Source organism: Tachypleus tridentatus, chromosome 9, assembly GCF_004210375.1.
Source record: "Tachypleus tridentatus isolate NWPU-2018 chromosome 9, ASM421037v1, whole genome shotgun sequence".
NCBI classification, from domain to species: Eukaryota; Metazoa; Arthropoda; class Merostomata; order Xiphosura; family Limulidae; genus Tachypleus; species Tachypleus tridentatus.
The window spans coordinates 108,424,494-108,437,966 of NC_134833.1; the positions used below are offsets into that span (position 1 = coordinate 108,424,494).

A 13,473-nucleotide genomic window follows, 5' to 3' on the forward strand; every position below is an offset into this window, starting at 1 on the left:
AATTCTTAAAGCAAATTTATTGAAACTGAATTTCACTTTTATTATCATGCGTTTTTATCAAAACATGTAAATGTTTATGGCATTGGTCTTTTCAGTTTTCATTTTACTCAGCAAAGTTCAAAAAACAAGATGAAACAGTGATAAAATGTTATTATTTTTAGAAAGAATACCGTTCTTTGTCGAGAAATTAATGCCTCAACTGTTATGAAAAAGCACATTAATAGGTTATCATTTTTGAGATTAGGCACGTATGATAGCTAATACAGAAATGATGCTGTAATTTATATTACTATTTCAAGTTACTGTATTAGAATGTTAATAAGATAATTAACATCTGTTTAGGTATTATGTTCTCATAGCGCGAAGTCAAGGGAAGATATTATATCGATATTTTTGAGTTCATTTAGCAGTTTTTAGAAATGAATTACAAAAAAAAAGAGTACAATAAAGTATCTGTTTTATTAAATTTCAGGATAAAGGTGACTTTGACAAACATAAGTATTCGAGCACACAATTCTATCCTTTGTATGACTGTATTGAAATGAAAAAGGAATAAGTATTTTTCCGCTTTCCAGTAAACTACTGAATTACTTTTTGTTTACTTTCTTCTTCAGAGCTCGAACAATCTTTATTGTGAGTTAAGATAACAATATATGGTTTTGAGCAAAAACAAAGTGTTTGTAGCTTAGGTTAGTTGTTTATAAGACTGAAATACGTTATATTTCACCTGTAACCCAAATTTTCAAAATGAGTACATAACTGTATCACAGACTTGGTAATCAGTAAAGAAGTTGTGTTGCTCCACGAAGAACAGTCATCAGTGTGTTTGATAATATTTAACACAAGGTTTTGTTCTCCTGGACTTTGATTGGAAGTTCCAAGTTTTAGCGTGATATTCGGGTGAACTGAAGCTGGTAAGTTGCTTTACGTAGCTGACAAGATAAGAAATGACTTGCTGTTTAGAAATATACTTTAAACTGATTTTTAACTAGGATTCTAGCTGTCTTGACACTATTAAACAGATGTTTCGCCAGGCCTTTCCTGAAAATGACTAAGAAAAATATAGAAGAAGAAAGAAATCTTTTCATTTCCAGTTTTGTTTAGAGATTAATATTATAATAAAATAAATACATAAGCTTTTTATATAAATGCGGTAAATATACACACATACATATATATACATGTATGTACACAGCTTTATTATTACCTAAGTAGTTTGTATGAGTATTAAGATTATCTAATTGGAATATAATTAACAATAACAGATTTTTTAATGATATGTGTTTTTAATGGATACTAATTAATTGCTTAGTAGTATGAGTAAGGCAGTTACTAACGAAGAAACTATTATCTAATGTTATGTAATTATGTCTGAAACATCCTTCTTTGTAAAACAACTACAAGGTTCTGTGCTACTATATAACTTTTAAAAGTAAACATTTTGCACTTAAAGGCATCAAGCTACAGTTTGGCTATATGCGAGACTAGTAGACATACGTATTACATTCATTTACATTAAAATTAACAAATATGAATAACCAATAATATAAACAAAAAGTAGCCATATTCTACTTTCAATGTAATATTCATATGATGTGGATAATGTAACTATAATTTTATATTAGAGCACATGCAAGTAAAATTTAACGTCAGACATTCGTGCAACAAATTTATATTTACAAAAATGTAAAACTTAAACAACAATAGACATTAAGTAATATTTATAAAGATAAAGTAATATTCAAATTATGCACTGAATGCTACTTCATTGAGAGTGTGGGTGGTTTTCGTATAGCAAAGCCACAAAGGGCTATCTGCTCAGCCCACCGAGGGTAATCGAACCCCTAATTTTAGCGATGTAAATCCGGAGACATACCGCTGTACTAGCGGGGGTAAGTTTATTGAGGCCTCTACATAATAAAGAATTGTATCCTTTCATTGCGAAGTATATTGAGTGTGATGAATTGTTTCCTTATACTCCTAGAAAAGACTTTGTTTTTCAGGGTGTAAATAATACACCTAGGCGACAACAAAGTTCAGGTACGCTGTAAGTAATATTTGTCTTTCCAAAGGAATTATAAAAACTTGCCACTAGAACATTTCATACAATATTATATTGCCTCCAGCAGTTAAAATCGTTTTGGACAAACACAAACAGGCTCAGTGTTTTTCTCTATATTTTAATCACACCGCCAATAAAGAAAAAAAAGTCAATAAACTGCTCGTTAAACAACGTCATTTTACTTCTATAGGCTTACTTTCAGGCACCAGTGATGTTACGTTCTTCTATTTTATTTGAAATAAGTGGTGTTTGGACTGGTCGTTGGCTCCCATATAACATTGTTTGTGATATTCCTTATTTGGTACAAGTTAAAAGAATTATAGCTTGACTACTGTTATTATTTACAAACCTATCCAACTAATCTTTTCTTCAGTCTGTAACAGTGTTTGTTGCAATTAGTTATTCTAATTATAGGCATATTTTCATTCGCTACCGCTCAAACTAAGAATCCCCAATAAAAACACTACTGCTAGGTTGGTATTTGCCATCACGTCCATTTGAAAGTCAGACAGGAATTTTTGCTCTTCCATATCATATTGTAGAAAAAATTATGATATGGTAACGTCTTTGCATTTATAATTCACTTGAATAGTTAAATTACACTCCTAAAAGTGTGTGTGTGTGTAAGGAAGGCCATTACTAGTGACCAGTCAGTTAAGAGTAATGCAAAGTCTAGAATTTTGCATCAAAAGCTATTTGTATTATTTTGCAGTAGTCATTAAACCAATTGAGACTTAACCACAAACCTGCTAAACAGAATAAACTATGGAATGTTTTATTATTAATATTAGGACTGAAAAAATATATAAAAATGATTTAAAGCTGCAGATACTTCAGTCAATAACTGTTATAAGATTCATTACACAATAAAACTTAAATTTATAATATTTTTGATAGATTAACTTTAGTTCTTCTGTGGAAGCTTGATAACATTGTAGACTAAATAACATTTAGGCATAGCTTTTTACTTTATAAATTAGATTTATTTTTACGTCGATTTAAAACCTAATCTACGTTGAAGTCTTAATTAATTATACATCGTTTTGTATTTCTATAAATACATACAGCGATTGTGTTTATTTAATGGAATCGATGTTAGAATCTAACCACTTCTTACAGTCCATATTGTCACGCCTGTTCATGTACTGTCTCATCTTCTTACAGTCCATATTGTCACGTCTGGTCATGCTCTGTCTCATGACTATGGATGTTGAAAACAGCTCAAAACTCCTCTCTGCATGTTTTTCATAACACTTCTGATGTATAAAGATAACAGTTTACCCAGCACCCATTTCAAACAGTTCAATTGCACAGAAATCTGTAGATACTGCATAAGGTGACTTGTTTGTATATTCTGTTAAGGAATATCTGAATACCCATTTTATTCTCCGGCTTTCTGAGAAATGCAGTGGTTTAACGGATAGACAGTGGAAGTAGTTTGTGTACAAGTGACCTGTATTGCTCTTACATGGAATTGCCATTGACATTTATGTTTATGGATTCTCACATGTTGCAAGATAACATACTTTGCTTTCCACTGCTGAGGTATGACTTGTTGCATGGCTCTTTTAGGATGATTCTATTGCTCCAAAATGATCAAGATTTCTTTGTTTTCCAATACTTACAAGTACAATGTATATTCGCATCTTAGAAATTCCAAATTCCCAATCTAAATAGATATTTAAGATCAAAGGTTATGAATATTTTGCGTCTTAAAAATAATCAATTTTTGGGGGTATAATATCATCTATAAGATACCAAATTTTATATCAGGTGTGCTTGTTACGTGATTTGCTGATTTGTAAGTTGAAAACCATTTTTATATAACGTACTTAACCTTCTGCACCCTTACTATTTTTAAAAGTACATTGTGTCAGTACATATCTATCTAGTAATAAGATTTATGAAGACCAGCAGTGATAACATACAACAAATTAAAATCGTTGTTGTTGTTTTGAATTAAGCACAAAGCTACACAATGGGCTGTCTGTGCTCTGCCCACCACGAGAATCGAAACACAGTTTTTAGCGTTTAAGTCCGCAGACATACCGCTGAGACACTGGGCAGCAAATTGAAGTCAAAGTGGCAAGAGAAAAGGAGCTTACGGCTCTTAAGTAAAGAATTATTACTGAGTGGAAGATTGAAAGCATAAATATCCAAAACATTGAAGTACAATGACGAGCGAGAAAACAATTAGACTTGGTAATTCTGAATACCGTTATTCAGAATAGCCAAACAGACAGACTAGCCAAAGCAGTTGCTACTGGATTTATGTAAATATGAAAAGATGTTTGAAATTTAATTGCACATTTGTTATTTAATCCATCATCCCAAACTTCAAAAATAGTTTAAAGATGCAGGCCAGCACAACGATAGCAGGTAGGGAGTCCAACGTTGCTGGTATTCTCAGATCGTTGCAGCCAGTAAGCTACTCACTACAACCGTGAATAGAAGATTTCGGTTCTTATGGTGCTTTTAGCGTGAAACAAAGGAATAAGGATTACGGAATGACCACAACGTAAGCAATAAGTCCAGCTAGTAGTTGTTTTCTTCAGATATAACTGTGTTGCTAAATTTTAGTGGGGAGAGTAAAATGGCGTTATCATGTTTTAGTTGGTTGAAATTGATCCTATGAAAATACTTAAAGGATCCTTGAATGTAACGTAGTGGAAAATTTGGCACTGCCAGCATTAATGAAACCCTACAGGAAAGTACTATACTTCTATTAACTTCTATTAATGCAAATTACCATATAGTGCATCATATAGAACGTATTTTTGATAGCATAGACTACCAACTTGGGTTAAATGTCACACAAGGAGAGACGGAAAAGACAGACCCTGAAGTCACACTACATTTGAACTTGTTTTGTAAATCGATTGATAGTCTGTTTCATCAGATCTCTGGCTACGATCCAAAAATAGCTCCACTCCCTTATAAAATTGTATTTCATATACAGAATTTAGTACACTATATTAAAATTATTTTGAATATGCAAATGAGCAAATAACGTTGCAACCACAGTAAATATAAATTTGTAATGGATGTAAGTGTAGCAGAAATAAATCTTAACATGTTTTTCGCATTCTTTAGATAGTGTGATGCCCTTAAATATTGATCACTTTGGAAATGTATGAAACAAATTTTTCTATGTAAAGTATCTATACATTCAGATCATAAACACGTGTTTGAATCGGGGATTTAGAATTACCAAGTCAAGGATATTGGTTTTATTTAATGGCACTGGAAAACAAAAGAATATTGATAAGCATGTAGCACAGAAACAACAATAAAGAAACCTGAAACAACTATTACCTCAGTTGTGGTAAATATAGTATGGAGTCTTTTGTTAACTGAGAAACATCAGTGGAAAAATCCATCTGCTTTTACTAGGCAACATCATCCAACATAACAGAAAAATGCCCATCTGAAAAAGCGAAACAAGTTGCTTCCATGACTTGTCAGTTCAACTGTTTCATAACTCAAGCAGCTGTGGAATAAAACAGGTATTTCTGTTATTCAGTATGAATAAATACTAGTCAAGTGGCCAGATGCACCACCTATGAATTTCTGATTGATCTGACTGTTGATACAGGTGTTGGGAATCTGTAGTTTTAATAAACAAGATGAACTATGGAAAGCCTCGGATTGGATGTGCTCTGACACCTTTATGACCGAGCCTTTTGTAATGGAAAGGTATGTTTTAGGGCTATTGCCAAGATGCATGGTCGCTAAAAAAGCACGACTGGGTGTGGCGACATGGACTGTTTAATGTGAAGTATTTAATATCTAAAAGTGTGTATACATATAAATATTCTTGTGTATTTGTGCAGATATATATTATTAACTTACGTTCACAAAGTCACTACGTTTACGATAAAGAAAACTGCTGTTAAGAAAAGATTAAACTCAAATTATTGGTATTATACTTCTTAAAACAAACGTCAAATTAAAATCAAAATTATCTTTATTATTATTTTAAAATATGTATTTCTGAGTTCTTAAAGAGTATGTTAATTTAGGTTTTTTCTTGATTCTTTTAGTGATTTTATATATTTTATTATGAATTTGAGACAAAACCTAACACAGCATAACTAAGATTAATTAGAAAATATAAATATGTTATAATATATCTAAGAATATAATCTAAATAAGAAATACGTTATTAGTTATGATTACAAATTAATTTGTATTTATTTTACCATCTGGGTAAGTTAAAACCAGCAATAACATGAAACAACGTAATATCAACTCTGAATAAGAATAGAATTTATAATAATCAACTGGCAGTTACTTACAGCTTGCATCCTTACGTCATGTTAAGAACTATCACTTTTGTAGTAACATCTACCAATACTCCTATATTCTGTTAGTTTGAAACATAACAATATAGCAGAGATAAATCTTAATTAAAAAGATAATTATACTTATTATATACCAATTATCGTCACATTCTGAGTAATATTGAACAGAAAATATATTATAGGGACTAATATAAATTAGAACTGTGCTTTCATTCATAAATCTTTCTATTCACGCGCGTGCAGAACAACAACAAAAACAAACAGTTATAGCTATATATTTTAAAAAAAAATTCAAGCTTACAAATTCTACCATTATCTTCAGCTAATCTAAAATCAGAATAATTGCTCGAGCTAGTGTTCTGGACCTGAACTCAGCCCATTCACACTCGTTAAGAGATTCACTCACACAGTCTCATCTAAATACATAGCAAGCGTTTTAATTCTTATTCTAAAACCGAATCATGCTTATACTCATTAACAGACACCTACTCACACCCTCATCTCCTGGCTTGCTCGAACAGTCGTTGGTCCTCGAAAGCTGTGTGACAGGAGCGGCTGGCCTTCTGGAGGAGGAGTCTTCTCTTGACTGGTGGAATATGGAACAGTATGGACAGGTATGGAAGAAGTGGGGACTTGAAAACACAGTTCTTGCGAATGAGTGGACGGTATGGTGGAAGAATGGGCTCTGGTGTGCATTAGTTCCATTTTCATTTGGTTTAATTTTGGCAATGGGTCATCATCACCACATTCCGGTTGCTGTAAAAATACGAACTTTAATTTCAAATTTTTTATTCTGATTCTCTTTTTAGGTTCTTTTGATAAAAGATAACGTAAGGAAAACATGAAAATGCTGCATTTGTAATATATATATATATATATGCCTTTTATTAACCTAATTACTGTTATTATCACTTAATTATAATGATTTCTACTACACTGAGAAAATGTCTAAAGCTACAGATACACAAGAGAATTAATTATTCTTATCCTAATGAACAATGGGAATATAATGTATTTTAAATTTCTTTTTGGGAAGACAAAGCTAAGTCTTCAGAAGATGCCATTACTGTTTATCATCGTTGTATCGTATTTTTACAGCTTACCTCGTATATTCTTTTGTCCATCTTAAAATCTCGCTGTTTGTCCTTCTGATAATAAACTCCAGCAAATATTAAAACATTCAAGATTAAAAGCGAGCACCCTACAGCGATGGTCACGCTGAGTGTTGTGGAATATATTCCTTCTTGATATACGACATTTTGTGACTGTGTGTTATTCGTTGAGCTAGTGGCAATCACGTTATTTTCCACTACAGATCGAGAAGTTACTTCCATGTTCGACTTGACCTCAAAACCTGAACTATTTTCATTGATATCCGTGGGAATATTATCTTCTTTGGTTGAGTAGACTGTGGTGAGAACTTGATTGAAATAGGAATGATGATTACGGATAATTCCATCGTACGATAAAAGATTATTGTAATCATGTAGCCTGTGGTGCTCGAAATTAATATCTTCAGAACTTGTTCTATTCAATGCTGGGAGAAGATGTAACCAAAATGACAGTTGGTGAGCATGATAATGGTCTTTTACTCGAGGCTTCATTCCTATTAAAAATAAACCTTTCAAATAAAGCATAATAATAAAAATACTGTAGTTAAGTGGAACAGAATATTAACGTATTTGAACTCAGAGAAACTGTTTTTAAAAGATTCGTTCTCAACAATGGTTATTTTTAAAGCTCTTTAGTTTGTATAAAAATCTTAAATTTATCATTTCAACACAGAATTATTTCAATTTTGGCGCAATTCAGCTTCAATAATAAAAAGAAGACCAAAAACTAATTGATCTAAAACATAACTTCGTATGTCTAAAATGAAACAATTATAGTTATGGACACGTCTAGGGACAAGGGGCAGCAAGTGTTCATTTCAACATATTGCTCAAATAAAACGTTCCTTAAATCAATGTGGAACTCACAGAATACTTCATGAGTCCTACATTTTACTATCTGAAAACAACGGCGCATTACTTGGAGCGACTAATGAGAAGCACGCATTAAGATTTATATTAAAACACCAAAAAATAAGCTAACTTAAATTTGATAGCAACCTGAATCAATCTAATTTCAATTTCTTTAAAGCAATTAGCTCTTATTGTAGATTGTGTTAAGTGTGACGAGAAGATTAGGAAATCTAGTTTAATTAACTGACACTGTGAAGACACTAGGGTGACTAGGCATTGCTTTAATTAGTCTTAGAGAATAACTGTTTGACTACCTAATCGTACAACAGCTGTTGGTGAGTTACCGACTAATTCGATCACAGTATTCCGATAAGACTTCAATTCTTAAGATTAATTTAACACTTTGTACAACTTAGCTAAAAGATTTATTGGATTACTCATTCGTTCCCGAGTAGGGCAGAAAGAAACCTGCACAAAAGAAATAATTAGTTAATAGACTCTTTTGTAAGTTTTATAAATTAGCGGTTCTACTTGTGCAGAGTCACGGTGCATGGCATATTTAGCCATACTAAACGAATCCTCTACAGTAAGAGTAAATGCAATTCGTGAAGGTTGTATTAACATTTTTCCCACTGCAAAAATGTGATTAAAACTCTTGAGATACAGAGCTCACTGTAATACTTTAACGTTTTTTCTGTTCTTTCTACTGTCTTCACGTTTATAAAGTTCGTGTTTTAACAGCATCCACAGTCTAATGACCAATGTATAAAATCGTGATCTTTATGTTAACCTACAATCATTGTTGTCGTCTAAGAACTCCTTAGTTTTATATTTACTGTCAATGTACATGAAAGCTTCGTGAAAATACTCGTAAACAACTGGCAAAAACTATATCAGTTTATTTTCTCGCTATATTGCAGGCTAAGCATTCTTTGTTTTAAAGATATCTACAACATTGGTTGGGCGTATCCCATTATTTGTGTGTTGGTATATATATATATGTAAATCAGTAGTTGCACGATTCGAATTCGCGTCCCGTGACTACAACTTCACACTCTGCACTTTCGGGTGAGTTATAAAAGTGACAGTCAGATCCCACTACATTACTAAAGCCAAAAAACTAGCAGCTTATGCTGTTAACTAGCTGTTCTCCCTTCTGTCTGTCAATTAAAAATTATGGATTGCTGCCACTGACAGCCCTTGTGAAGTTTTAGCGTGTTTTTTTATCAAACAAACAAACTTTTATGGTGCATTATATCGTGTTATGATATTACTTTTCAAAATTTTCCATCTTTATATATATATATTTGTGTATCTATAATTATAAGTTAAGAAGAGTCCTAATTAGCTTTAATTTTAGTTTCCGACAAACATTTTCTTCTCAACTCAAAGTTCTCCCCCCTTTAGTCAACTGAATTTCTTATTTCCTTCAATAAAAGAGACAAATCCTGCATAACTACTAATACTACTAACAGACAGTGATATAACTAGGTATCCTTGCGCCTAGGGTATGTTTTAAGAACTGCCCTCCTCACTTTACATAATTATAAAACAAAACAAAACAAAAAAGTCACTCTTCTGCACATCAGAAATGTTTAAAGAACGAGAAATTAAACATAAACTGTAAAATGTTATTTAATAATACACAGAAATAACAAAAGCGTACTTCAACGACTGTCATTTTTGATGCTTGTAACTCCTGCAACAATGCCGTATAACCAAACGACAAAACTCGATCAGTGTTTGACCAAATTCTCAAAAGTTGGCAAAATGTTTATTATTAAACACCCTAGATTTTACCTAAAGTGGTTTTTATTACTAATATTAGGCCTTCAGGTTCTATTGTTTTATCAGTTTTCAAAGTTTAACACCCCAGCACTATATTTTTAGTTATGTGAAGTAGCATTTAGACATTAGTTTAGCTGCCATCTTGTCCAGTCTATACGATATTCTGGTGTTAAAATCCTTCTGTGCAGTATTTGTCGTGGTTAAAAAGAAGACCTAAAACGATATTAATACTCATTTTCATTTTGAAATCTGTAATAACCAATTAAGGATAATTTTTGGAAACACTCGAGGGTGATTTCATCACTATCGTGTAAACTTATACAGGAAACATCAGTTTTGCCTGGTAAAAGGAGTCAGACATTCAGACTACTGAAAGTAAAAACGTGTTTTGGTAATAGTAAAATATAACACGGATAAAGCTTCAGGATGGAAAAATCACTATTCATTTCTTGAGATCCAAGGTTGAAAATAAATTTGCTTTATATTTTGTGTGAACGAATGGATTTTTCCACCGAAACTGATTGAAGGACTAAGATGTTTAGACGGTCAACATTGCAATGAGAATTGATGAATTGTTGACCAACTGGTTGCTGGTTCTAAATACGATCTCTTTTTCTCCTTTTATCTCAACCCTGTACAGCAGCTACAAGAAATACAGTAGATCATCATATATTTTCAAGTCCAATTTAAAGTCTTCTTTATACAAAAACTTAATTTAGACCTTAATCTGACGCGGGATGTCATTATTTTATATAGCAGGCATCTGAAGTTAATTGTAATAGTTCATATTGTAAGTTCATATTGAAGTTCAATAGTAAGTTCATATTGAAGTTATAGAAATAACATTATTACAGACTTCATAAGTTTAAATTCAATGAAGTGAAAATAATTACTATACTAACTGAGGTTAAGAAAGAAACTCGAACCCAAAATGAGAGCACAGAGATTATTTTGTATATATATATATGTATATAATGTATGTTATGCTTAATTAATTGATCAAACATGCTTTATCTTAATTTTTAGAACAATGTTCTTAAGAATGCATTAGTGTTATACTCATTTCATTTTTAATCATAAGAAATCTTTGAAGTGACTGTATCTTTCAGTAGATAATTCCAACATCAGTAGATTCCTCTTTACGATAACAATGATACGTGACCAAACTGCGCTTTTATAGGTGCTATGTAATTTATACATGTTCAGTCAATTTACGTCTGAATCTTAAGCCTTTGTCACTCATTAACAATTTGCCGATTTGCTGAGTTTGAAATAAAATCGCAATTTAGAGATAAAGAGTTGTGATGATCCTGACAATATAGTGTTTTTATATGCACTGATTATTTCGCAAGTAAAAAGAGTAAACATAGAAGAAGGAATGATAAAAAATTAATATAGAATAAAAACAAAATTGTTTATCTTGATAGATCTGAACAAAATTGAAATAAGTATTTGAAATAAAGTGAAAACAATATTCATTTACAGTCAGTACAAATCAAACACAAGTGTATAAAGTGACAGAAAGCACTAGTGTCGCTAGCTATTGAGAACATAATAGTATTCTTTCTCTAGTTAGAAGCATTGCTAAATTTTTAAATAGTTTATTTCTATAGAAAAACTACATGATATCTATATAGTTAGTTTTACAGCAACACCCTCCGTGTGAGTATTCAGAAACACCAAAAAGGAATGCCCTGTAACAATGAATAACTGGCTAAAATATTTTATCAGTTATCAAGTGCGTATTTGTGTTTTTCTTATAGCAAAGCCACATCGGGCTATTTGCTGTGTCCACCGAGGGTAATCAAACCCCTGATTTTAGCGTTGCAAATCCGTAGACTTATCGCTGTCCCAGCGGGAGACATTAGTTATCAAAATAAAACAAAATACCGTTTGTATTATATTAATCTCAATTTTAAGATTTATATAAAAAGTAAATAAAATTACAAAATGATACAATGCAGCAAACAACCTCTCTAACACAGAAAACTGTCATAAGATTTTTGTTGTGCAACAGCATTATTCATAAAGTATTTAATAGAAATAAATTTTAAAATTGCATTATGGTGCTACTAATAAAAGTATTTGGAAAAGAAAACTCTTTTCTATGAAATTCTGAATTAAATCCAATTATAATATGTTTCAGTTTTGCATAATGACAATTTCCTGTAAATACAAAGTGAACTGCTTTAGTTTCTAGCTGAGACTAGAAAAACAGGTAATGATGGTGGTGGTCTGATAGCCTCGTCTTCCAATTCCAGGGCTAATCTCTTCGTGGCCTCTGTAAAAACCTGCACATAAGATGTATCAGTAATAAGCACACAATCATCAATTTGTCCCACTTCAGTTATTTACAACATTGAATCAATCCAAAGATGTTTGGGACCTTTTGAATAATCCTCCAATTTTTTAAGGTTGTCAAAAACAGATGTTTTTTTCCATTCCAAAAAGTTAAGGTTATAAAACATATGCATACGCGTGGAACGTTTGACAAATCCATTTGAATACTAGCTTGCCAGGAGGGCAAAAGAAATTTACTTTACACAATAAAAGTCATGACTGAGCAGTCAGAAATTCTGCTAGAGGTGAGAGTTCGAAGTTATTATAGCCCAGTCATAGCTACAATTGCTTTGATCAAACATTATTCATACAAGCATGCTTGCAGTAGCATGTTTATTGACTATAGAAAGTGTCTCTCAAGTGAATGGGCTCAATCCAGTAGGCTTTGTAGTGACTGATTTACAGACTTACTCTCCACTGTGTCATTGACATACGGCCAAAACTACCATTTACAGAAACGTGAGTCTTCCACCCTTCTTTGATATTAATGATAACAGAACCAAAGTTCAGGATAGAAGGATGGGTGTACAAGTGCTGGTTTCTATACAAATAACAGAAATTAGACAAGGTACAGTGCAAGCGCCGACTGTTACGCATTTTAATATGTCTCGGACGAGTCTCGAATTTATTACGTTATGTATTATGATTTCAAATAGTCTTAAACCGATTTAAATTGTAATTTAAATTTAGAAGATAATTAAATGTAGAAATGTACCAAATTTATTATATTTGCCAACAAGATTGATAAACGCAGTATTCTTTCTTAATACAAATATAGTTTAATAAACAAACAATAATAGAATTTATTATAATGATTATTAAAAATAATGATTTATTTTAAAAAGTTTTACAAATTTATAAACAATATTGAGTCTTCTTTTTGGTCTGGAACTGAATATTTTATCGACGGTTCACGATGAATGAATTAATTTCGAGTTGATATCAGTACACTCACACACGTGAGTTTTTCACCGCTTAAGCTATCTAATGTTTTCGTAGAAATACGAACATCCGA

The 13,473-nt window shown here is 31.8% G+C and overlaps 1 protein-coding gene across 2 annotated transcripts in view; it reads right to left on the bottom strand.

Annotated features, from left to right (window-relative positions):
* Positions 1–520: 520 nt before the first annotated feature.
* Positions 521–13,473, bottom strand: part of LOC143226015 (neuroligin-4, X-linked-like) — a 143,469-nt gene continuing 130,516 nt past the window's right edge. The window contains exons 6-8 of one of the 2 annotated variants that reach the window (XM_076456382.1): positions 7,470–7,972; positions 6,860–7,122; positions 521–1,051 (exon numbers count right to left, since the gene is read on the bottom strand). In XM_076456382.1, coding sequence (XP_076312497.1) covers positions 1,015–1,051; positions 6,860–7,122; positions 7,470–7,972 — 803 coding nt within the window. In that variant the 3' untranslated portion in view covers positions 521–1,014. Of the gene's footprint in view, positions 1,052–6,855; positions 7,123–7,469; positions 7,973–13,473 lie in introns of both variants that reach the window. The other variant, XM_076456383.1, reaches the window with a different exon arrangement.